Source organism: Clytia hemisphaerica, unplaced genomic scaffold (assembly GCF_902728285.1).
Source record: "Clytia hemisphaerica strain Z4C2 unplaced genomic scaffold, Clytia hemisphaerica genome assembly, whole genome shotgun sequence".
In the NCBI taxonomy this organism is placed as follows: Eukaryota; Metazoa; Cnidaria; class Hydrozoa; order Leptothecata; family Clytiidae; genus Clytia; species Clytia hemisphaerica.
The window spans coordinates 745,978-773,310 of NW_027103648.1; the positions used below are offsets into that span (position 1 = coordinate 745,978).

Sequence of the window (27,333 nt, forward strand, 5' to 3'; positions counted from 1 at the left end):
GTAACGAGAGTAAGTTTTAAAGCACCGTCTAGACGACAATATTCCTTGACGTTTGCAAAGATCTAAAAATGGCGGACCGCTCCAGTCACAAATCTTTAATTTAATGTTTTTCTTTTAGCTTATTATTTGATGATATCTCTGGTTCTTTAAATATTAAACTCAATATACAAGAATGGCAGCAATTGACGATTCTTTCAAATTTGAGGATACCACCTTACTAGAGCAACTATTCTCACAGAAAGAAGGTGAGAAAAATTTAAGACACTTTTTTTTGACAGTCTACAGTTAGGAACATTTGGCGAGTTCCTGTACGCAACGGCGATCTAAAAAATCATAACAACACTCATTAAAAAATGACGTTCGTGTCTTTTCGCACTTTTTTTAGCCTAGACGATGTAGCAAACATAGTAAATATAAGCACACTGTGCTTTTAATTGGCTGAAATTTTTTTTTGCATTGGAAAAACTTTTTCAAACTTTCAGCTATGATTGACCAAACTGTTACAATGAAAATTATCCAGCGCATTTTTTATCTTATGTTCTTAATCTTCAATGAAGAACTCAAAGTTTACTGAATTTAAGCACATAAGATATTCTTATAATTATTGATATTCACTGAAACACCGTTCGTTGTGTGCTGCGGTGGAGTGTATGACGTAACTCGCGCAGTAAATAACTCGCCTTTTGTTGGAAGATCGTATTGGGCGTTTTGGCGTTACCACCCTCGAAGCTAGCGGGCGCCCCTGTCTTTCCGCAACTCTTTCCACCATTTTAGATGGCCATAACAATAGATCTAAAAGGGCGCCATAATCTTGGAAGATAATTTGTTTTGGTCTCCAGCTTTGGGAAGTAGCAATGTTTTTGGTTGTTTTTGATGGAAAATAGTAAGAAACTTAAGTTTATAAGTGTCATTTAGTTTTTTCTGGCTTATAGAATGGCAGGATCCTGGATGGTTTCCCTAACTGGTCTAGACTTAAACTCCTATAAGGATTAGAAACTAGAGAGTTTAAGAGAATCAACTTTCAAAACGAGATCATAATTCATCAGGGTTATTCCAATCAGGGCTCAAGTAAAATTTTACCGTGAGATGGGGTATATAACTTGCATTGCATCAGTGCCCGGGGCGGGGGGGTACTAGGTTTGCGAGGTGATGACGGGTATGTCCGAGCCGAAAATCGAAAATCGACCCTTTGAGAGACAAAATTTTGGTGATTTTGGGACCCTTTGAGAGACTTTTTCCTAAATTTTGGTCCATTTTTTCCAAATTTTGGTTTGATTTTCACCAAATTTTGGTCAAAATTTTTGGAAATCGTGACCCTTTGAGAGAGAAATTTTTGATTTTCGTGATTTTGGGACCCTTTCAGAGACTAACTTTTAAATTTGTACCCCTTTGAGAGACTTTTGAGGAATGAAAAAAGGTACCCTTATGGCTCGCACATACCCGGCACCCTTTTTGCCTAAGTACCCCCCCCCCCCGGGCATCAGTGGCACTGCTGTTCCCCTCAGGCAAAATCATCGATTCTGTAGAAGTCACGAAATTGCCGGGTACAGACGTTGAAAAAAAGATTCAAAATGGCTGCCGAGCGAGCACTGACAAAAACAAAAAATCAGGAGTTTTCATTTGCCTACTACAGTACACACTGTACAGCAGAATAAGACAGAGAAATGCAGTAAAATAAAAAGTAAACAAACCTTGAACCTTTTGTTTGTCAAAATAAAGAAAATATTCTAGCTGCAGTAATGTTTACATTCAGAAATAAATCCATTTTCCACCAGACCTACAACAAGGTTTCAAACCACCCTGTTGTCTTATGCAAATACATAACTAGAGGCATTACTGGCAATGAATTTTGACTTAAAAAAATGTTGGTCCAGTTCCCTGGAAAGGGTATGATTACACTTCCAAATGACTTTTTTTTGCAATAACATTTGTCTTCTCACAAATCCAAAAATATAGGTTATAAAACCAACACGGGGGTCAGTCAGGACCTCATTTCACTTTATCGATATTACGCAAACGGCAGTGTGCGATAAATAATCTTGGTTTCGCTTTCGATTTCAAGCAAAGGTCTTAGCAACAGGGCGCGCGTACATAGAAACGGGGCTGGGTAGAAAAATCTAAACATAGAATTCAAAAAAAATACCGATCATCGTATAGAGCACTAAAAAATACTCCCTTTCTATGTTTAGTTTGTTCTACCTTGGATTATAACTGAAAATATCTTCAAAAAAACCTTCGTCCGGGCGTTGAATCGACATTGACATATTTAATGATCATAATCAATGCCGTGCATATTTTGTCAGCACTGTGCATATTTTGTCAACATCCTTTTCATTGGATAAATACCACTAAAATATTCAAGATAAGTAAACATAAATTTATCACCCGCGAGCACGGCTTAGCTAAGTGCACCTCTCTTATTCATTATCTAAGAATTGAAACGGACAAAGATTACTGCGCGGGCTGATAGCGGACAAAGGTTATTTGAAGATATTTTCAGTTATAATCCAAGGTAGAACAAACTAAACATAGAAAGGGGGTTTGGTTTTGGTGCATGCAATGGTGGGGTTGATGGTTTTGGTGAATGCAATGGTGGAGTTGATAGTTTTGGTGAATGTGTAGCAGGAGTTGTTGATTCTGGTGAACGTGCATCAGGAAATGATGGTTCTGGTGAATATGATAGTTGAGTTGATGGATCTGGTGAATGTGATAGTGGCATTGATGGTTCTGGTGAATTTCATGGTGGCATTGATGGTTCTGGTTAACGTGCTGCAGGATTTGATGGTTCTGGTGAATGTGATGGTTAAGTTGATGGTTCTGGTGAATTTGATGGTGGCATTGATGGTTGTGGTGAATTTGCTGTAGGAGTTGATAGTTTTGTTGAATTTGCAGCAGGAGTTAATATACTGATTAATTGTTATTGAGATGTTATTCATGGGTGTAATAACAACACGTTCATTAACTAGCGAAAAATTTGAGATTCACCATAACTGTATTTTCATTCACCAGAACCACCAACTTCTGCTGCACATTCACCAGATCCATCAACTCAACTACACTCATTTTGTTTTATAAGCATACTGTAAATTTTGGCTGAAGCTCACTATGCTTAAGTAAAGCTCAATTTTGAGCCTCGAATATGCTTAACCCTATGCTTGGTAAAAAAATTATGAAGGGGTGGGGTAAAAATTTTTGCGCATTTTCCCCTATCTTTAATCTTGAGAGAAATGAAGACATTCTATTGTTTTCGAATGTTTACCATATGATTTCGAATCTTTATACTCGTTCATGTTTCAAAAACAGACTGCTACACTATCTCTCTTGACTTGGTGCTTTTTGATATTATATAGTATATAGGGATTAATTTGGATTTTGTATAATACAGTACTACCAATTTTGATATGCATTATACATGTTTATTCTATGTATTTTTCTTTGGCTGAGCCTCAAGGTATGCTTAGCATATGCTTAATTTTTCTGGAAATTTGAGCTTCCGTATACTTATAAACGTTATGCTTATAAAACAAAATCAGTGTATCATATTCACCAGAACCATCATTTCCTGATGCACGTTCACCAGAATCAACAACTCTGCTACACATTCACCAAAACTATCAACTCCACCATTGCATTCACCAAAACAACCAACTTTACCATCACATTCACAAGAACCATCAACTCCTGATGCACATTCAGCAAAACCATCAACTCCACCATTGCATTCACGAAAACAACCAACTTTACCATCACATTCACCAGAGCCATCAACTTCTGATCCACATTCACCAAAACCATCAACTCCACCATTGCATTCACCCCAACCAACTTTACCATCAACTCCTGTTGCACATTCACCGGAACCATCAACTCCTGCTGCACATTCACCACAACCACCAACTCCACCATTGCATACAACCAAACAACCAACTCTACCATCACATTCACCACATCCATCAACTCCACCATAACATTCACCTAAATCTCCAATTCCTACTGCACATTCACCAGATCTGCCAGGTCCTGCTGCAGAACCTCAAGAGCCAGCAGCATCTGTTGCAAAAACACCAGAATCGAGAAATTCAAATTTGGAGACTAAGGGCCACCATTTTCAACTGGTTACCACTCGTTACCTCGTTACCACTCGTTACTACCTCGTTACCACATAGTTACCACTCTTTACCTCTTTTAGTAACAACGGGATTGGCTCATTACTTTTTTCTGTTTTTTTGGCACAATGAAGCAAAATGATGATTCCTAAAAATTGACAGAGCTTTCTGAAAAACAAAATTTTCCGGTCGAAAATGCCTGAAATATGCCGGAAAAAACAGTTTTTTGACTGAATTATCATCCTTAGTTTTTTCTGATTTTTTGCAGAAAGATGCGTATTCGCAATGCTCAAAACATGGCCAAGTTCAATTTTTGAGAGAATAATTTTTCCGGTTGAAGATGCTGGAAATCGCCGTTTTTGCAAATTTTTATTGGATTTTTTCCTTATTATTTCTATGTTTTTCACACAAAAACATTATTGATAACAATGCTCACCATCAAGCATGATTCAATTTGATTTTTGCGACCAGAACTTTCTATTTGTTTTTTCCCTACTCTTAGGTTCCAAATAAACGGGGGGTTCGAATAAACGGGGGTGGGGGGGGGTTTGAAAATTTTCTAGATTTTAATAAACGGGGGGGACCTAATTGCCGGGGGGGTTGGAAATTGTACTTCTGAAACCCAAAAATAAGGTAAAATTAGGCTAAAATCAGGCTATTTAGAGCAAAATAAGGGGCCTTCTCTTTGACAGCTGAAAATATTCTTAGGGATTAATAAACGGGGGGTCCTAATAAGGTCCGGGAGGGTTGGAAAATTTTCGAAAAATTAACAAGCTGGGGGGGGGGGCGTTTATTTGGAACCTAAGAGTACAACCCTTCCCTCTCCCCCTTCAACAATCAATGATGAATTTATTGCGTTATGCATTTTCGCTGAACGCTATATTTTCTGACTGATTTTTTTTCATTTTTCTCCTCGCATTGCTATCTAACTTTCATCATCAGGTAGGTCCATTCAGCATCTAGCTTGTTTTTGAAATGAAGCACAACGGAAAAAAAAGAAACTTCAGAAAGTTGCATATTTCCTGGGAGTAAGCGATTCTGACAATTGACAAAATTGATGATATTGATTTTTTTTGGTCAGTCAAATGTCTTGTATTGGGGGTTTTAGTCTTGAGCCCTAAGCATATGCGAGATAGCAACATTTGGGTAAACGAGACAAAACTTGAAAGAAGCTGGTGTTAAGTTTTGGTGCACTTCTCTACAATGGTCATATCGCACTTTGTGACGCACTGTTGGTAAATACTGTGTGTTTTGTTTTATATACAAATGAGTTTGGATGGAATCCTACAGATCCTTGGTTAGAAAAAGCTATACCTGTACTTTTTTCTTGCCAGACCCAACAAGCCATCAACCAACAAAATCAACACTGACAAAAAGATTCACACAACCTTTTCACAGTGAACAACTTCTAAATTTGCCATTATTATGAAGATGTTCCGAAACTAACCAATTTTACATACAGATGTCGATACAAGAACACAATTATTAAACAATTAAAACACAGTTAAAGGCAATCGAATTTCAATTAAATCTGAAAATTGCAGCAAATATTCTATTGCAGTGTAAAGATGGGGTGTTATTGAACAAACTACTCTCCGCTCTTGGTTTATCCGTTGATTGAAATATTCATATCTAAAATATCTTAAACTGAAGTAAAATTATTTGCGAAAAAGATCAGCACTATGATTAGTTAGATAAAAAAAGATGCCTCGATTAACTCCTAAAAAGTCTTTGTTGTTTAGAAAATTGTCACGCTCTCAGCCATAGTGTCCTCCCCCCATGGATTCAGGGGAAGGAATGGGTTTTGAGGTCAAAAGGACGTATAGGGGGGAAAGAATTTTTTTTGAAGCTAGGGTGGGGGAAAACGAGGGGGGGGGGAATGGAAAATTTTCATTCTAGGCATGGGGGGGGGAACTCACCAAAATCAATTCAAAATTGAAAAACATCTGGTTTTACTATTGCTCAATTGGGTGTATAGCATATGCTTAGTTTTTCTTTCATTTATTTCAACCAGCAATATTACGGTTTGAAAACAACCATCCTTTCCATTTATTCTTGAATTAGAACTACCTTAGGGAAAACAATAAGCGTTAAATTCATCAAATTACAGCTTTTTATGCTTGAGGGGGGGGCAGAGAAATTTTTGGAGGCAGGGTGGAGAAAAATGAGGGGGGGATGGAAAATTTTCATTCTAGGTATGGGGGGAAGAGACCCTGAAGGACACTATGCTCAGCATACTACAACATCAATCACTTAGCATACTTCAGCCTTTTGTGGTCTTAGTGGTCTTAATATATCACTGTTAAACCCAACTGCACTGAAAAGCTGAGGAAAATTTCCTTTTAATCTATAACAAAAAAGGTTATGGAAAGAAATAAGCAGATAAAAAAATCATCCCAAGAAGCTTTTTTTCAGATTCTCCCACTCTTTAATTAGTCGATAAGTGTTTCCAATCGTTAACCAATCAATTGGTTGGATATGGATTGATTCTGATAATCATTAGGGACTTGAAATGTGAAAAATGCAGGGCCTGAAATCACAATATTTTGATGGTCGGACATGATGGCTAAAGCTAATCCATTCAGGTTGGACATGTCCAAATGAATTTTTAGCTGATAATTGTTCGGATTGTCCCACGTGTTCGTTTTTTGGTTAGACAAATAATTAGCCAGCTAGAAATCTAGAAAGACATCAGTGGAAGTTGTTTACTTTTACACACAATGAATGGATGACATTTTTAACTGCAGAGAGTTTCTCTGTGCAAATAAGGAAGTTGCCAATTTCATATTTACGTAAATAATATTTTTTGTCTAAATTTTTTAAGGGACTGAAAATATGGGTTGGACATTATGTCCGACTAGAATCTATTTTGGTTGGACATTTCATCGATTGGGTTGGACAATGTGCAATGTCCAACCGTTATTTCAGGCCCTGAAAATATTGTCTTCGAAATTGTCATTTTTGTCAATTTATTTCTTTTTTAGGTCTTCTGAATGAAAACAATCATTTATTTTGCAAAGAATACTTGGAAAATCTCTCATCTTATGGACTCTCAAAACTTGGTAAGTCAAATTTTAGCAGCCTTTGCACTTTACTTAAGCTGTTCTAATGTCAACAAACCTCATCTAATTCAGTTAGTCATACTAGCGTCCCGCTGCAATGCGTATCAAAGATTAATGCTGCTAATTGCGCTATAATTATCGTTTACTTGACTCGCAAGCAAAAAAATGCGCCGCAAAACTTCTAAAGGGATTCATGAAAAAATAACCCAACACTTTTTAATGAAATTAACATTTTCAAAAACTATGGGAAATTGCCTAAAATTTGAGCCATAGATGAAACAATTTGAGCCAAGCCAACCTTGAACTAATTTGAAGATTAACTTCCAAGAAAAAGATCTATGGGGGAGAGGAAACCCACCTAGATCCGCGCACCGCCGATTAGGCTATTTCCTGGAAATTTAGCTGGACCTCAAAACAAGGCCTTAAAAATTGAAGCGCTGTCTCGGGAATTGAATGACAAAATTTGGTTGGTTAATATTCTGGCTGCTGCACTTTCACAATATAAGTTAATAATATAAGTTATAAGTTATAAGTTAATAAGTTTTCAAATTTTAATTAATTCTCTTGGGAACTTGAACTTGAACCAGGTAACTCTCATCCTTGTTGTTGCAAACACATCCTGTAGATGACTGATGTTGTTGTAGAAGCTTGATTTCCTGTTGTGACTAGCTTAACTGTAATTCCGCCCTTCTTTAGAGATAGGAAGGTCAGAATCAGTGATTGAAAAATATTTTTTCTCTCTGACTGCTAAGCAAAAATAAATGACTTTAATCAATGATTCTGACCTTGCTTTTTCCCATCTCTAAAGAAGGGTGTCAGGAATTAGACAAGGGTCAACACTAGACCAACTTACAGTATATTTAGTGCAGAAAAACATTTTGAAATGTGGCTTCAAACCATTATACAAAATAACAACATCGGCATATCCTGCTAAAAACTTCTGGCATAATATAATATATGATAATCAAGGTCGATTTTACTTCAAATTAAACTGATTTTTCTAATTCAGAATTAACCTAATAACTTTAGCAATCTTTTTTTAGTAGAAACAGGTTTTTTATTCCAATTTTTTTTTAAGAATAGAAGAATAACAGAATTTAACGTTATAAAATCTCCGTTCTAGCTCACGAGCCAGAAACATTGCGAGAAGAGCATTCCAACATAACACAACAGACACAAAATTTAGCCTTCAACAACTACTCAACTTTCATACAAGCTGCAGAATGTTCCAAAGAAATTTACAAAGACGTATGAATAATTCCAATGAATTTTATGATATCTTTTGATTAGGATTGACTTTTACATTATAGCGATGAAAGATAAGTTGCCTCATAACGATTGAAATATTCCTATTAGCTTATTTCCAAATTTTTCAAATTTTGTGTGCCTGTTTTCACCTTAAGGTAGAGGGGGATTGTCTACAATTGTCTATTGGCAATTTAAATCATGCACACTTTTCTAGTTAGCAACTAAGAACTAAGCAAAAATAAATAAGATTTGCTTAAACTATTTAGTAGCACTCTTCCAAAATAATATTTTTATTTGATTTTCTCAGTTCAACATTGTGGAGGAGCATTTAGACTCAGTTGAAGTAAACTTACCAAAGTTTGCCAATACCATCGAACATTTTTCAAAATCCTCACAAGAAATCAATGCGTGGTATGATTCACATATGCATCTCTTCAAATTTATTTTGACTGGCCCTTTAGTGACTTATCTTTGTTTTTGGAGCATTTTGGAGTGATTTTATATAACAACACAAAGCCCAAGCTGTTTCATCAATGTTTGAAATTATGTTTGGATATAATCTGCTGTTTAAATTTCAAAATCGCATTTTGGGCCTTTTCTCCGTCTCAAGACATCAAAAACTGTCTGAAGTTTTTTTGTGGGTATTCTCAGTATTTATATTTAGAATCACATTCTAATTCTTCTTAGTCGAAAACAAAATTCACTGGTCCTGTCAAGACATACACAGCTGCTGGAAGTTCTGGAGATTTCACAAGTAAGACAACCTATCAATATTACATTACACTACAATAGGCACAATAAGGCACAATACCACAGGTTTGACTTCCCCTCATTCAGTTAATAGTTTTTCAAGTGGTTTTGGGGAGGGATTAAAACGTAGAGACCCTTGAAAATGCTTATCCAGGCCTTAGGTTTTTTTAAGTCGTTTGGATCATTTAAATAAATCTTATAATCTGACTTTGCTAGGTTTCGCTAAATGGACTGTTTTCAAATTCCAAGCACTTACAGGCGGGGTTTTTTTAGGGAAACATGATAATAGACTCTCTACTCACTCGTATATCACTGTCATAAATCGATCAATGTCAAATGAGCTTAGTAAAGCTTAAAATTTTTTAGCTTTTTTATTTGCATTTTTTTAGCTAATGGACACCTGCGTTCGAAATGGTTATTATGAAGAAGCTCTTGAATTGGCAAATTATGTCAAACGACTGGAGAGAAAATTTTCCCAAATCAAAATCATCACGGTATTGAAATTGACTTTGTTTCTGTTTTACAATGAGCTGTTTTACAATTTACCCGTTAACGAGCCAATGCTTCATTAATACTCTAAATTTTGTAGGTAAATGAATTTTAAAACTCTACAAATGAAAAGCAATCGGATTTGATTCTAACCAGTGCTGAATCGCCTCAAACGTAAACAACTATTCACGAGTTTGATTCTATTCGACCATGGTAAACTCAGAAGCAATACCCTTTATTGAATGATATCATTTTGATTGTGTCTTTTAAATGATGTCACAGATCTTAAAGTCTGTCTCCAACTACTTGTGTTACTAGTATCTCCAAGCAGATTCTGGTATACCCCGCACGAGGTTAGAGGTTAGAGGCTCTAAGGCAAGGTTGGCGCATTGCTTTTTATCTTCTCATCCAGAATATTGAATGAGATTTTTTGAGCGCGTTGATTGGCTAAAGCAAAACAATCACACCAAAATCAAGCATCTATTAATTAAAAACAAAAATATTAGAACCCGGTCGCTTTCATTTTCAAGCGAAAAGCAAAGCGGTTTTAGAGCAGAGCGTGGTATGTGCAGAATTGATGATCCATTATAAGATTACTAGGATTGATAACCTGTACGTAGTTTTTTATTCTTTTTAGGATATTGCGGTTGAAGTGAAACGAAGCACACAATACATGCTGAGTCAGTTACTTCAACAGTTGAAAGGAAACGTCCAGCTACCTGCTTGTTTACGCATCATCAGTTATATAAGACAATTAGAAGTTTTCACAGAAGCTGAACTGAGAATTAAGTTTTTACAGGTATTATTTCTACACGTTTCAGGCCGTTCTCAGATTCCAATGATCATTTACGCTGATTTCTTCAGAATTTAATCTGATAAGGACTATCTAGCCTGTACCAAACTCTTCTTCGCAGGAAAAGAACTGCAAAGAACGGTTTGTTATGGTTAGGATCTGAATTCGTGTCTGAGATATTTTCTCCCAAGTCTCTAGTTGCCTCCGCGGTGGAGTAGACCTTTAGCATGTTAATTTCTTCAACTAAGTACAACTCTTCAATTTTCTTCAACGTTACTTTATCCACCTCAATGCAATGGTATCTTTGATTTTTAAACGAACACTCCAACGCAGCTGTTATTCGATGATTTAGTACCAGAAAGTTGGTACGAATGAGACACAGATATTTTGACCATAACAGACCGACACACGGCAAGATTTTTCAAAAAAGAAATCGCCTGTTTTAGGGTCGGGACAGACTAAGGATAATCTTACACAGACTTTTTTCACCAGTTAACTTCTACTTAGCTAGTAGAGGGACAAACGAATTGTTTAGAGAGATGTTATATTCCATTATTTCATTTGGTCTGTCTAACGTTTCACTTTTGTTTTCCTTTGACTTTGGTAGGGACGCGATGCATGGTTTCAGAGTGTTCTGTCACAGATTCCCAGAGATGATAGTAAGATGTTTTTCTATTTTCCGTGTTAGAAATTTACCACCTATCAACCCATAACGGTTTTTACTCGGGGCATGGCATTTTAAGGCTACAAATTAAGTAACTATAAAACTATATTCGATGTACATGTAGATGAGAGTCTTGGAGTCTCTGCTTTGAAGTGCAAGCTATTTTTAACATTCCAATAGCTTAACTAGATTTATATTACTTTCTCACATGCAAGGGTATCTTACTTTTTTCTGTGTATTTTCGTTACCAGTCTTCTCAAAGGCTGACCACACCGCTCAGAGTTGATAATTGTATTGGAGAATTTCTAAATTTGGTTCGAGAGCTCTACTCAGAAAACTTGTTGCATTTAATCAGAATAGATTTTCATTTAATTGTATTTTGTACCACTGTAAACTTTTATTTTATTTTTCTTCGAAGTTTTTCTGTTGCGTCAGATTTTTAATAAGATCCTAAATGAAAGCAGAGATATAAAATTGAAGCAGTACTGCCCCAGCTAAATTTCCGGTAATTCTGATTGGAGAACCTGATACAAAAAAAATGACACGCAGAAATAGATCTTAAAGTATTTTCCAACGAACCAAAAGATGACTTATTTTGATTAACCCAAAGCTGAGAAAGTTTTATCTGAAGTTAACGTACCGCTTTTGAAAAAAAAATTAAAAAATCGTCAGCGCTCAGTTTCCCAAAGTACTGAAGGAGTTGAAGCAGTATATTTTTTTGACGAGATACACAGCAAGGTTTTTGAAGTAACGCTGTAAACGTGTGGATTGACATTTTCAAGTACTTGTTTTTTTACGACAATTTCTTGTGATGATGATTTTGTATCTGAGTACATTTGTTGACGGCAACAAAATAAGATTTTGTATTTTTGAGAATATTTAAGATGTTAAAATTTAATATCTAGTTAAAAATACAAAAAGTTTTAATTATTGATGGCATCGATAGAATTTGCCAGAGACATCATCAACGAGAATGTCTTCTTCAACGAAATCATTTGCTCGACGTTTACCATTTGTTTTGATAACACCAGATTTTCCAGCTAAATATCCAGATGGTTTTTGTTGATATTTTCGAATCTCTCTCAATTCACCAATGGTGGTTCGACGTTCTTTTGAAGCATGGTGTTTAGTCATTCGTCGTTGATGGTCGTTAAATTTCACATTACGGACCTTGTGCAAGCAACCATTCGACTTTCCACGAGAGTTAGAATATTTTGTGTCGTCAAAGATGGACATTTCATTGAACAAGAAAGATAACCGATCGATATCTGAAGATGGTTTTTGGTAACATTTGTTTTCATCTTGGTTCATTTGGTCAATGGAATCCAACAAATGACATTCGAGTGTTGTGGACATTTTGGTGAACGATCTCAATGACCATTGTTCTGCTTGATGTTGTTGAGAATGAAGATTTGTGTTTCTTTTCATTGGAGATAATTTGAAGTAAGGTTGTTTTGGCGATGCACAAGAATTCTGTCCGATATTTTGAGGACCAGAATGTATTTTCCTTGCAATAAAATTATCTCCGAAAGAGCTGGGTTTGTTTTGGTCTTCTAACTCTTCATTCCACATTGCAGTAAACAAATGATGGCGAGCGCTTCGTTGTTTTTTTTCCATCCGTTTCATGTCACCCGATTTTGATCCAATCGGGGAATTAAATAAATCTGGCATATTTCGAATGCCTTCTGCGAGCATTAACGGCTTGCTAAATTCCATTTTTATAATAATAATACAACTATAATCACTTTTTGGACCTACCTAAGGTAGTCCTTTAAATTAACCCTTGTCCGTTCGTTCGTTCGTCCGTTCGTTCGTCCGTTCGTTCGTCCGTTCGTTCGTCTGTTGCCAGCTTTTCTCGGGATTGGCTCATTAGTTTTTTCTAATTTTTTGCACAATGATGCAAAATGGCAATGCCCAAAATGTGACGGAGCCCGATTTTCGAAAAAAAAATTTTTCCGGCCGAAAATGGCGGAAATATGCCGGAAAAACTGGTTTTTCGGCATTTTCTCGAGATTTCATCATTTGTTTTTTCTGATTTTTTGCTCAAAGATGCGTATTAACAATGCTCAAAACATGGCTTAGTCCGATTTTTGAGAAAAAATTTTTTCCGGCCGAAAATGCCGGAAATATGCCGGAAATCGCCGTTTTTCTGGATTTTCATTGGACTTTTCCATATAATTGGTTGTTTTTTCATTCAAAAAGATTATTAATAGCAATACCCACCATAAGCATGTTTCAATATTCATTAAAATTGATTTTTGAAGCCGGAACTTTCTAAAAATTGCCGGAACAGCCGATTTTCGCCGGAAAAACGGTATTTCTTGAATTTCTTGAGCTGTACTTTATATTTTTTCATGAAATTTTGGACACTGATGCAAAATGTCAATACCTAAATTGTGACGGATCCTGATTTTCGAAAAAAATTCATTTCCGGCTGAAAATGCCGGAAATATGCCGGAAAAACTGGTTTTTTGGCATTTTCTCGAGATTTTATCATTAGTTTTTTCTGATTTTTTGCTCAAAGATGCGTATTAAGAATGCTCAAAACATGGCTGAGTCCGATTTTTAAGAAAAAATTTTTTCCGGCGGAAAATGCCTGAAATATGCCGGAAATCGCGGTTTTTCTAGATTTTCATTGGACTTTTCCATATAATTTGTTGTTTTTTCATTCAAAAAGATTATTGATAGCAATACCCAGCATCAAGCATGTTTCAATATTCATTAAAATTGATTTTTGAAGCCGGAACTTTCTAAAAATCGCCGGAACAGCCGATTTTCGCCGGAAAGACAGTATTTCTTGAATTTCTCGTGCTGTACTTTACCGTAAATCACCGATTAAGCGCCCCGCTCGAATAAGCGCCCCCCTTTGAATAAGGGCCTCCCTCAAGGGAGGGGCGCTTATTCGAATATTGTTATTGATTGAATAAGATATTGAGTAGATACTTGTGTCTTAAAAAGAAAGAAAGCGATTAAGAATAAAATGATAGAAATTGTCAATTGGATTTTTCCAATTTTTCTTTTATTCATCCTTTTTTGAAAAATCAACTCTTTAAAACAGTTAAGTTTAAGCAGATTCCAAATTTGTTGATATACGAATTTCTGAAATAAAAAAATATAAGCGCCCCGCTTGAATAAGTGCCCCGCTTGAATAAGCGCCCACCTCAGAGCCTGAAAAATTAAATAAGCGCCCGGGCGCTTAATCGGTGATTTACGGTATATATTTTCGCAATGCTCAAAAAATGGCCGAGTTCGATTTTTGAAAAAAAAAAATTTTCCGGTTGCCGGAAATCGCCGTTTTTGCAGATTTTCATTGGATTTTTTCCTTGTATTTCTATGTTTTTCACACAAAAACATTATTGATAACATTGCTCACCATCAAGCATGATTCAATTGTCAATAAAACTTTTTGCGACAAGAACTTCCTATTTATTTTTTCCCTAGCATTTTATTGTGTTGTGTATTTTCGCTAAATGCTATATTTTCTGACTGATTTTTTTCATTTTTCTTTTCGCATTGCTATCAATGCTAACTAACTTTCATCATCAGGTAGGTCCATTCAGCATGTTGCTTGTTTCACTGAAAATCGTTATTTTCTCTCGAAAAAGGACTGGACACCTTCTTTCAAAAAAGATGAAAGAAAGAAACTGAAAACTAATTTGACGTCAAATATTTTATATAGCTCATTCAAAAAATTGACGTAGCCGAAAAAAACTACGTAACCTTTTTGGGCTCTACAAGACACCAGAAGTTTTAAGAATCAGTCTAAACTATTTTCGATGCAAATCACTTACCCTTTTCGAGCTAAGGCACGAAATTTTTTTGTGTCACTGGATTGTAATAATTTTTTTCTTTTCATTTTAGTATATACACACATGACGAAAGTGATCGATGCCAGTCGGGTTTCACTTTTCGATATTATCACACAATACAATGCCATTTTCTCCGATAATGAACCTATTTATTCTTCTAATGATGACAAACGACAATCAAATGCTCCAATTCTGCATTCATGGGTTTTACATAAGGTAAGAGTTGTCAGGTCTATTCCTGATATTTGTGACGTAATGTTTTACACTGAAGCACCCAAGATGGCCCGGGCGTTTGCCACCATTTTTATTGTCTTTTTTGAATGCTTTCATATAGAACATTACGTCATAAAATAACAAGTCCATCGCCGTCTTTCTCTATCTCTTTTTTAGACCTACCTGGAGGTCCTATAAATTAACCGTTGTCCGTTCGTTCGTTTTTTCGTTCGTCCGTTCGTCCGTTACCAGCTTTTCTCGAGATTGGCTCATTAGTTTTTCCTGATTTTGACACAATAATGCAAAATGGCGATGCCCAAAATGTGACGGGGTCCGATTTTCAAAAAAAATTTATGCCGGAAAAACTGGTTTTTTGGCATTTTCTCGAGATTTTATCACTAGTTTTTTCTGATTTTTTGCTCAAAAATGCGTATTAACAATGCCCAAAACATGGTCCGATTTTTGAGAAAATCTTTTCATGGCCGAAAATGCCGGAAATATGCCGAAGATCGCTGTTTTTCTGGATTTCCATTGGCTTTTTTCCGTAATGGTTGGTTTTAACATTCAAAAACATTATATTAATAGCAATGCCCACCATCAAGCATGTTTAAATTTTTGCATATTTCTCGAGCTGTACTTTATATTTTTTATGACATTTTGCACACTAATGCAAAATGACAATACCTAAAATGTGACGGAGCCCGATTTTCGAAAAACATTTTTTTATGCCGGAAAAACCGGTTTTTTGACATTTTCTCGAATTTTCGTCCTTAGTTTTTTCTGATTTTTGCAGAAAGATGCGTATTCGGAATGCTCCAAAACATGACTGAGTTCGATTTTTTGAGAAAAAAATTTTTCCGGCTGATGATGCCGGAAATTACCAGAAATCATCGTTTTGCAGATTTTCATTGGACTTTATAATTCTTTGTTTTTTTCACACAAAAACATTATTGATAACAATACCCACCATCAAGCATGATTCAATTATCAATAAAACTGATTTTTGCAACCGGAACTTTCGATTTCTTTTTTCTCTGCCCGGATTTCCTCTCCCCCATCAACAATCAATGATGAAATTTAATGCGTTATGCATTTTTGCGAAACGCTATGTTTTCTGACTGATTATTTTCATTTTTCTCTTTATTGCTATATCTAACTTTCACCATCAGGCCCATTCAGCATGTAGCTTGTTTATGCAAAATTCAGTTTCAGACAATCGCACTGAATAGATATTGTTTGAAAGCAAAGACATATTTCCTTTGATCAAATTTGTTTGCCTGTTTTATTTTTCAGCTTTCGAATTTTCTGACAACGCTGGATGAAGGAATCAGTAAAGGACTTCACGGTCGTCTGGATTCACTTTTCGGACAGACTATGTATTTCGGACTCTCATTCAGTCGAATCGGTGCTGACTTTCGTGGTTTGATCGTCTCTCTGTTCATTAAACACACGCTGAAGATTTTCCGAGCGAAAATTCGACAAGTCACACAGAAGTAAATTGGATTGTTATTTTTTATCTTAAATTTATAAGACAAGTAAAAAACAGCAGTAGTTATACAACAGAGTCTCTGACAGGGTCCAGAAATTACTAAATACAAAAAATCGTAATTTGAACCAAAGTTTGAAAATGTTGACTGAAAATTTGGAAAAAAGGCTCTCACAGGGTCGGCAAAACGTCAAAAAAGGGCCATAATTTTCGAAAACAAACAAAACAATTTTAGAAACAGGATATTCTGGATATCGAAAGATATTCTGATAAAATTTTCTGAATGCCCTCAGTGGAAAGGGTATTTAATCTTTCTTTTTTTTTTTCCAGTTTCGAAGACGACATGAGCACTTACACAGCACGCTCCATCAAACGAGAATACCAGTCCGCTTCTTCACAGGTTAAATAGTTTCTAACTCAGGCTGGGCTTAAAAAATGTTGGTTTTGCCGTCACCCGACCCTAGATTTTGGAGGTCGGTCGGTCGATCGGAAAAAAAATTTTTCTGACGATTTATGAAATTTTCGACCATGGAAAGGTTAACAGTCTTTTTTGACGTATTCGATTTTTTAAGAGTCGAACTTTTTCTTTGCCTTTGACTTTGCCTTAGCTCCTATAATACATAGCTGGGAAGAGCGCTAGCAGGGAATTCGCGATTCTTATGCTTGAGTCAGACAAGATACGAGTTTTGATTTCATTATTTGAAGTTTAAACAAAAAAAATTCCCTTTTAAATGGCAATAAATTTTTTTGGGTCGGCAGGTTTCGAGGTAGGGTCGGTCGGGTGACGGCAAACCAACATTTTTTCAAGTCCAGCCTCAGTAAATGATTATTTTAGATACTATGGAAAAGTACAGTAAGATTAATCCTGATAGTAAACTAGTTCACACTTTTTTCAAAACCATCGAATATTTCAGTAGAGTTAATCTTAAAACATCTTTTTTGAATTCGACAACGTCAAATTTATCAAAAATCTTTTCTTTCTGTTGTTTTTTAGAGCAAAGCAGGAAACGATCCGTGTATACCGCCCCATGAACTTCTAGATTTTCCGCCCATGGCGTGTTATTTGAATGGCGTTCTAGGGGCGTTGAACGAGTTCCGCCAGTTCCCGTCACTAACGTTGGTTTTCCAGATGAAGAAATGTCTTTTGAATTCGCTCGAAAAAGTCATGTTATCACTAGAAAATTGGGCTAGGTGAGTACCAATAGCTACCATTTTCCCAAGAAATTGGGTGTTTTGGAGTCCCCAAAGCCTTAAAATGTTCTTAACTTGTTCTTAACATTTGAGCCAGCGAAGCCTTGTGTTCTTATAAAGGTTGTTTTTATAAAAAAAAGTGTAGGGTAGCAAGATTTGTGTAGAGGAGCAGATTTTTATGACAATGTAATTATATAAACATGATATAAAAAGATAGTTACTGTGTCATGAAAATGTGCTCTCCTACACAAATTTTGCGCCCTCTTGTCTACGCTACTGGGTACACTGGGAGCGAGTTTAGTCAAGAATTTGAAATGGTATTTACTCGTTTGATCAGATACAGTTATACCTTATTAAAGGAAGAAATTTTGGCATAAATTCAATATGGCGGATAGTAAGTCGAAAATGTCTTTTTTAAAGGAAATTTAATTTGACGGATGGCTGGCTAAATTTGATTCGGCGGGAATTTGATTTGGCGGTTGCAGGATATTTTTTGGGGAAAATCCTTATTACACAAGCAAAAATTTTTTTTTTCACCAAAATTTCTTCCTTCGTTACACTACATGTACCCATTGATATTCCAATGATGTACATTTGTTTTTATAATTTATATAATTTTTTCAATTTCTTGTTTATAGACTGGAATCCAAATCTCTACCCAAGGAACAATCGGAGGACGTCAAGTATCTATGCTACATCGTATGCCGTCACTTTTTGCCTTACATCAAAACAGTCTTTTCCAGTGTGTTCTCGTTGAATTCAGTTCAAGAAATGATGGGTAGAACACCGCAAAGTGTGAACAGTACCCAATTTAAAGATATGTTTACATTGGACATTGGAAGCCTTCAAAACCATCTGAAAGAGTTTGTAGACCTATACAAAATAACAAGTGAAATAGAACAAATTGAAAATCCAAAATCAGTTAACGATGGAAAAACCTCAATATCCCTTGTGGTGGATGATAAAAATGAAATTTCCAATCTTCCTGATAGTGTTAGTGATAAATTGCGGAACGTAGATAACGAGATTTTACCGAACGAATCAAAGTAGAATATTCAAACATTCAAGTTTTAACTTTTTATCATATATTATTGGAATTTAATTTATTTTGCTATATTTTTTTGTAATTATCAATCATCATTATGGTAGGTGTTTTTCTAGATAATTTTTGTAGTATTTAAAAGGAAAATCATTAGAGCCTGTTTGGGCTGGCACGTGTTTTAAAGATCGTCAAAGCCACCCATGCCAGTACTTAATGGGGTTATAAGAAAAGGGGTTGCAATGTGTAGACATTCGGAACAATTACGGCCAGCGTGATTGTTCAGCGGATTCCTTTTTAACTCGAACCTCTATAACTCAGTTGTCTCCTTAACTCGGACAAGATTTATTGTCCCTTCAGTTAACAATGCCTTATAAAGCATACTACATAACTCGAAATTCCCTTAACTCGAAAAATGTTGTGCTCCGTATGTGTGTTCGAGTTATGGAGACACCGTTGTGGGCAACGTAGCCAAAGCGGAATTTTTAAATCCTAATGTCCCACTAGATTTCAATTTCCCTATATTAAACGTGAGTTTATTTTTTTTTTAGAAAAAAATACAAACTAAAGCAAAAAAAAGTTATAAAAAATCAACAATCAATAAGGAAACAAAATGACAACGGCCGCTCGACCAACCTTTGATACGGCCCGTGGTGGTCAACAACGAGGTGAAGGGAATCTAGCATCACTTACTAAGCAATATTCTGCCAGAGATTTACCTTCGCATACAAAAATCAAAACTAGGTGAGAATGTTACACGTTTATTGTATAAGAGCATGTTCTCAACGTAGTCGGAAGAAATGTTCTTAAAATGTTCTTATTTTCACTGTTTTGTCAGTATTTTTGTGCGATTTCCTGGTTTTCTTCAGTCGATATTTGTGTATTATTATAAATTGTAAATTTTTTCTCATGTCTCATTCCGACCCTTTTGATTTTTCTCTTTTATATACATGTTCTTATTAGAACGTCTTAATTTGTGTCGAGCCTGAAAGTCCTAATTTTTGACAAATTTCAGTTTAAAATATCCATTTTCATTCGAATAATAGTGAACGACTTTACGTGAAAATATTTCCTGTCCACTATTAAAATTATAAGTGCTATATCTTTGTGGACAGACTACATCCCAGTATTCGACTTTCTTTTCCATATTTATCACAGACAAATCGGACAAGATACAGCTGAAGAGATCCGTAGCCGTGATTTTAAACACGATTTGATGGAACGTGAACGTTCGTCACGTGAGAAAAGCAAGAAAGGTTCATCCAATTCTAGTGATTATTCATCATCATCGAAACGACAACGATTGGATTACGATCGGCATTCTTCGCATCACCACAGTAGCGCGGCCATTGATGCCGATGATCCTGTTGATGATGAGGATGAGGATGACTCTGATGACGACAGGTTAGTTTTTCACATCCCGGACAGGGACTCTAAACCTTTAAGCTTGGCCCTCACTTGTTGAAAAAATCGCGTCTAATCACTAGACGTCTGCGTCTACCATTAGACGCGCGTGACTAAGTGTTTGGAACCTCTAGTGAGTACACTCGTTAGACGCGGGCGTCTAATGTTAGACGTGGGCGTTTAGTGTTAGACGCCTGGACTTTGACAAAATTTGTTAGACGCGTGGAACAAAAAATTTTGTTCTGCGCGTCTAACGTTCAAAGGCACCGCAATGTAAACATAATTAAATGTCCCCAAAGTTGTAAATTCTCGTTATCTTTTCGTATCTTTTTCGTATTTTTTTCTCTCTGTTTCTGTTTTTACAAAGTGTTTTTAGCTGATCAGTACTGCTGCTAATAAAATGCCAAGAGCAAATAGGATCTTACTCTTTGATAGAAGAAGAAGAGCTTTGTGAAGCCCACAGGCAGTACCCCGTCATATATGATAAGACAAAAGTCGATCATAAGAATAATGTCATTACTGTTATTGTTGGCTTTCTCCAGTGGCCAGAAACCTTAATGTTACAGAGAGACGTTCTCTAGCTGATATTGGCTGACGCATTCGAGTGGTTTTCTTGCTGATACGATGTTGAATTAGTGAGAGAAGATGCTCAACGCGAGATCGAAAAAACATTCCACTGTCTTTTAGCAATGTTTGAAACAGAGTATTAAACGTTCCATGGATTGGTCTTTCTTGAAAAATATCTCGTACCCAAAACCGCCTGCGACGCGCCTTTCTCCTATTTTGTCTTTGGCCCAGCGCTAGCGATAGGGCCTTTCATTTGCAACTTTCCGTCCGTGTCCTTCCGCTGTCTGTCCGTCCGTTTTGGTAGAAACGGCGCTTCAACACCAGTACCACACTTTTAAATTTTACCGTCTGGAGAGGGAAAAGCTTGCTAAAGTTGGATACTGGCTATAAAAGATATATTTTCTGATTCTGCGCTCCTTCAAAACAATTTTCAAAACAAAACAAAATGGCGGTCGAAGCGAGGAGGTTGATTCATATTTTCTTGAACATTTTCTTTGCTTTAGTGGCCAAGAGACTTTCAAACCAAAGAAATTTTGTAATGATTTTTCTTTATAAACCTTTTTCAACATTCTGCCATATCTTTGCTCAAGTTTTCATAAAGTTTTATGAGTGAAAATTCTACCTTAAATCACTTTCATTTTTAGTTTCTTGTTTTCTTGTTTTCAAAAAGACTTTATTTTTAGGAAATAATGGCTTTTGATATAGAAATAAACAAACTGAAATGCAGCTGTGTAAATTTGAATAAGATTGGAACTTTTTGCTTGATGCTACACAAGAAAACAGTCACTTTTGGATCTGTCGCTGTTAAGTTACAGTCAGTGGTATGGTATGGTGGGACGTGGTGGTATGATTTTCAAACTCAACACATAATTATTTCAAGTAAACTGATTCTGGAATCTGGTAATGGACACTAAAATGGACCTCATATGTGTAAATTGTAACATGATTGGAACTTTTTCCATGATGCTACGCGTGAAAATGGTTATTTCTGGATCTGTCTCGTTTGACGATTTGGTGCGGTGGCTTGATTTTTCAAACTCGACACAGAATTATTTCAAATATGCTGATTATGGAATATGTTAAATGGAGACTAAAATGTAGTGCATGTGTACATTTGAACAAGATTGGGACTTTTTTCATGATTCTACACATTAAATAAAATGGTCATTTCTGGATCTGTCGCATTAAACGGTCGGTGGCTTGATTTTTCAAACTCGAATCACATAATTATTTAAAGTATATAATTAATGGACACTAAAATGCAGCTCATGAGTAAATTTGAACTAGATTGAAACATTTTTCATGGTTGCAACGCATGAACAGTGAAAATGGTCATTTCTGGATCTGTCACAAACTGTTCACTCACATTACGTTGCAACCATGAAAAATGTTTCAATCTAGTTCAAATTTACCCATGAGCTGCATTTTAGTGAAATAAACTACATGAATTTTATTAGCCTGGATATGTTGACCGTAAACTATTTCGCTGTCTAGTTTTTTAAAGATTATTTTTCTGGTCCAATTAACATGCCTGCAGGGATATTTCTCCCTGTATATGTGAGTGCACCTAATTCGTTAAAAAGCGCCCACTCACTAAGCAGAATATTCGCAGGATTTTTTTATACTTTTCTATGGGCGCGCATAATTGATGGGAAATACTGACCTTGTGAAAAAAGATAAACAAATGAAAATGAAAACACAGGTTCATTTCTAAACAAAATGGCCGCTGGAAAGGAGCCTTTATAAAATGTGGCTGTTTTGATGTACTGTAGTTTTAAGTAGTTTTCAAAGTTTTTTGAGTTTGTAAATAAGGTTTTATGGTAAGTTATGTGTGTCTGCCTGGGTTTTCAAAGTTTTGATAGTCTGTCAACAAGGGTTCACTCGCAGGCAGTTTCAAACAAACTGTACCCGATTTTTTCAGTTACACCAGACTCTAAAATTTTAGAAACTTTGTATGTTCAGGTAAGATTTTTTTTTCTGAAATTTTGAGTCTGGATACCCAGGCCAGGCTAGAATTTTATTGGAATGTTGAATGTAGTTGAAGACATTTTCGCGAGGGGGTCCGCTGCTAAGGCCTGGTAAAATGTTTTATTGGCCAAAGGCTAAAAATGTGTAAAAAATTGACGATTTTTGAAACTCCTACTCTCGGGTACCTAATAGCCGCCCCCCCTGCAAATTAATTCAGGACATTCTTATTCCAACCTCCCCCCGCCTATTGATTTTTGCAAAAATGTTTTTGAAAGTTGCCTCTTTTGTCCAAATTCTGCTGCATTAGCCTCCTTTTCAAAAGTTTTCACCCAGGACATTTTTATTCCAGCCCCGTCCCCCGCTTATTCCAAACTAGACTGGCACGCCAGTCGGGCTGGAACGGTATCACGCGGGAAAAGTGAGTGTAGGAGTTAGGTAAGCGTAGGAAGAAATTTTGTCGGCGGCAAGGGCTGAAAGCTGTTAATCAGCAGCCTCTCACCAGCTTTTGCTCGTTCTCCTACGCAGCTCCTATTCTAGCAAACGCCCGCCGCCTTTATGTTCCCGCCCTCTGACATGATTAATTAACAGACTAGTTTGCTAGTCTAATTCCAAACCCTCCAGCTATTATAATAGGTAATTAGGTACCCGAGAGTATTCAACCGAGATCATTAAATAAAATTTCAAGCGTCTAACCAATGAGAAGTACCGCAGTGTATTGAAAAAAATTTTCCTGTCTTCACTTTGATCTATTTCAACGGGTCATACATTTGCTGTTTTGCACAGGCTCGTTTTCAACACGTTACTTTTCGCTGGGCCTTCACGCCCAACGGGCTTCTTGTTTTCGTAACAAAAGTATCAGGAGCAAATCTTCACAATTATCAAAGTAGCTTTCATCATCACTGCTATCCATCTTCTTTCCATCACATAAGCTGAAAACAAGCTCAAACTCATAACTTCATTTATTCACATTTCCCATATTTTAATCCTTTAATTCAAAAAAGTTCATCGTAGTGAGGACAACAAAGACATAATTTCTAGACGCACGCGCCTAAGGACTCGACGCGCGCGTCTAATGTTAGACGCAGGCGTCTAGTAATTAGACGCGATTTTTTCAACAAGTGAGGACCAAGCTTTAAAGTTAATGTTAGGGTAAAAGGGGCAATTCCAGAAAAAAATTTACGCCTTATGTTGAGGACTTTTTTTGTGAAAGGTGATCCTCCTGGATTTTTTTTTTCAATTTTGGATTTTTGACTCCTTAACTTTTTGACTCCTTGACGTTTTACTGACCACCCTGGATTTTTGACCTTATTTTCCTGACCACACTGGATTTTCCACCTTTTCCACCTCAATTCGATTTTTACGCTCGATAAACCAGACCCCTGGGGGGTACTACCCTTGTCGACCGACGGGGGTGCTCCGCTGAGGTTCAAAAAATGGACCCTACGTGGGACTCGAAATTTGCGAAAAAAGTGACCCAGAATGGGACTGAAATTCCAAAATGTTCTACTTTTTCCCCAAATTTTCCAGAAATAGGCACCTTACGAGGGACTGATTTTTCTATTTTGGTGTTTTTGCGACCCTACCTGGGACTCGTGGAGGTTAAAAAAGGTACCCTGACCAGCGGAGCATCCCCGTAACCCATTTTGCCCTAGTACCCCCCCCCCCCCCTCCCCCCGGGACCAGACCACTTACCTCCTCAACAAAGGGAATACGTAGACTATTTCTTGAATAGCCCAATACACCTATCCACCCATATAAATTGGGTTTTAAAATCCATTGTGAAGAAAAAGAAGCTTGACTAAGGAGAAGCAATAGCCAAAAAGTTGAGAATCGAAAATATTTTAGAAACTGGGTTTTTACAGTAAATTATGACTATCAAATTTCAAATTCTAAAGAATACGTTATAAAACTCGCGATATGCCGTGACAGAGGCCCTGAAAACATCCAGAAAAACACCTGACTTTCTTTAGGAACCTTCCATAGAGGAGGGATGGCTTGATTTTACCAAAGTATTGGCACATGACTTCAAATCCTCTTCTTTGTCATTTTTTTGGATAGTGACGATGATGACGATACCGCAGAATTGTTGGCAGAATTGCAACGCATCAAGCGAGATCGTGCTGAAGAAATGCTCAAACAAGTAAGTTAAAGGACATCATTTATCGTAACTCTTACCATTTGCTTACACTGTATTTTTTAAACAGAAGATAGAACCTCGTTTTGAATTCAACCGATCGTTGGGATGGGCTTTAGTTCAGGCCATAAACAATCATTTCAAAGATTTTTCACTTCATTTTTTCAGGAGCAAGAAAAACGAACAGAAGATGAACGCATTCGAACGGAGAATCTGATATCGGGCAACCCTCTACTGAACCAAAACCAACAACAAGAAGGAGACTTCAAAGTCACCAGAAGGTAAGAGGAACCTTCACATTTTAAGGGGTTTCTCAGGGGTTTTGCTTTGTTTTTGGTAGGCTGGCGATAGTCTAACTCTAGTTTCTAAGCCGACGAATTCTTAGCAATCACAGTGTATTGATTGGCGTAAATATGTACTTGAGGCGGCGAACCGAACTTTTTGAATAACGAATTGTAATTTTTTTTGTGACTTGTACCGGCAAAATTCGCCGTTCGCCGGGCCTAAATAAGACCCCTTGCTTCTCATAGAGAGGTTGCGTAACTTTAACAAAATATGAAACACTTTATATTATATCCAGGTGTTCTTTATCGGACGGATTCGATTCGGGACTGATGTGATGTGATGTGTTTTTTTTCTTCTCAGGTGGGACGATGACGTAGTCTTCAAAAATTGTGCGAAAGATGACGACAAACCAAAGGTTTGAACCAATAAATTATTTTTTTATGTTTGTTACATTTTGTTTTTTCCGGCCCCTTCATCCACTCCGTAGGTTTTTTCCAATGCGCAAATTTCGTGTTTGGTTACGCACGTATGTTATTGTACAATTTGAGAACCGCAAATTCTGTTTAGCTCAATTTCACGAAAAAAGACTTTTGCACCAACTATACTAGCCAAACCAACGGTGATACGTTCGTTGTCTTCGAACAAAAGACTCTGACACAATTCTCTCTTGTGAATTTTCCTATCCTAGTGAGAAAGTGACCATTAAGTGACAATTAACAGCCTCAAGCGAATTTCAATTTTCGACAAAAAAGAGTATCCTGATCAACGGCACTTGCTTAACCCCTTCTCTTTCTTCCTGGGTTTCAAACATTGAGTTTAAAGTCCGAAGGGCTAGAGAGAATCTTTAACCTTTTTGAAGCAAGAACAAGATTTGTCATGTTTTTGACATAGCGCTTTTTTTTTCTTTTTTTTTCACGCAGCATATTTTTATAAAGTCTGGCGATGGATTTCAATCCGGAGTTTGTGAAAACCACGCGGATCAAGCGTTTCAGATGGGAAATAAATGGCTTCATTTCCTATCAAAGAGTTTCAACTCTAGCCCCTTCGGGGTTTTAAACTCAATGTTTTTGACGCCTTCGTGTTATGTTATATATGTCGTTTCTCTGTTTTTTCTCTTAGAATTCTGGATTCATCAACGACACGATTCGCTCGGAGTTTCACAAAAAGTTCATGGACAAATACATCAAATAGTACATATTATGAAAACGACCACAACAATAGTTACTCTTTCCAGCCGGGAAAGTCCCAAAATTTGTTCGAAGTTAAGAAAGATATGGATCAAATTTTGAGTTTGAGGGTTTATATCGTACAGAGAGACTGGAGAACAGTTCAATTCAGCTCTTGGGTTGGGTGAATGATTATGGAACACAGGATAACGAACGAACGGGTATAATACCGGAGTTGCCTAAAGACCCATCTAGATCTGAAAGGGACTACATTGTGTTTTAATAGAGACTGTTCATCTAATTGCCTTGGAATGGAACAGGCTATATGGTTTATTTTGTGCTTAGCGACACGGTAAATTCATCATTCGTGTACAAAAAGATATTACTGTATATCAAGAAAATAGAAACATTTCTTTTACTACACTACATCATGCACAAGCACTTCTCTCACCTTGCTTCAATGCGTTCTTTTTACAAGAAATATGTTTTTAAATTTTTACGTCGAAAAACCGTAAGTTTCATCTTTTGTTTTATTCATTTGTCCCTGGTAGGGTTAGAAAGCCCACCTTTTAACCTACTTGATTATGATTGTCTCACCTGTATCATTTTGTTGAGAACTTTGATATTGTGAATTTTGCTGTATGTTTTTCTGTTGTTAACGGGAATGGGCTCTTCAAGAGAAAAAATTACATTTCTTTTAGGTGGTTCTAATGCCATTTTTCAGGAGTTGCCCCAGACGTGAGAATTCTGTTTCCCCGGACATTCGGACAGGACCCGATTCGGGTTTAAACCAATTGGCCTCTTGGCTGAGAAGAGAACGAGAATAACGGGTGCCCAAGCCATTTTGGCTGGAGTCTTTAAAGACGGCCGTAGTGTCCATCACACTGACCGATACTAAATGATAACAATACACTACTGTGGATCTTACAATGAAAGGACTGGGGTGAGTTTGCGGAAGT

At 36.6% G+C, this 27,333-nt stretch overlaps 2 protein-coding genes across 3 annotated transcripts; both read left to right on the top strand.

Moving 5' to 3' along the window:
* Nucleotides 1-47: 47 nt before the first annotated feature.
* On the top strand, nt 48-19,036 carry LOC136803015 (conserved oligomeric Golgi complex subunit 8-like). The gene is made up of 13 exons (XM_067059762.1): nt 48-245; nt 7,091-7,168; nt 8,292-8,416; nt 8,724-8,827; nt 9,104-9,170; nt 9,556-9,660; nt 10,293-10,454; nt 11,056-11,107; nt 14,974-15,137; nt 16,428-16,627; nt 16,951-17,020; nt 17,615-17,811; nt 18,450-19,036. Exons 1-13 carry the CDS (start codon nt 173-175, stop codon nt 18,859-18,861), a joined length of 1,809 nt encoding a protein of 602 aa, XP_066915863.1. The 5' UTR covers nt 48-172; the 3' UTR covers nt 18,862-19,036.
* Nucleotides 19,037-19,401: 365 nt separating this feature from the next.
* LOC136803016 (spliceosome-associated protein CWC15 homolog) lies at nt 19,402-26,759 on the top strand. Of its 2 annotated transcripts, none has more exons than XM_067059763.1 (6): nt 19,402-19,594; nt 20,009-20,254; nt 24,848-24,929; nt 25,092-25,204; nt 25,569-25,623; nt 26,328-26,759. In XM_067059763.1, the coding sequence occupies exons 1-6, from the start codon at nt 19,464-19,466 to the stop codon at nt 26,397-26,399; spliced, it is 699 nt and encodes a 232-aa protein (XP_066915864.1). In that variant the 5' UTR covers nt 19,402-19,463; the 3' UTR covers nt 26,400-26,759. The 2 variants fall into 2 exon arrangements, with proteins under 2 accessions (XP_066915864.1, XP_066915865.1); XM_067059764.1 differs by having other exon boundaries at nt 20,009-20,249; nt 24,846-24,929; nt 26,328-26,490.
* The last annotated feature ends 574 nt before the right edge of the window (nt 26,760-27,333 follow it).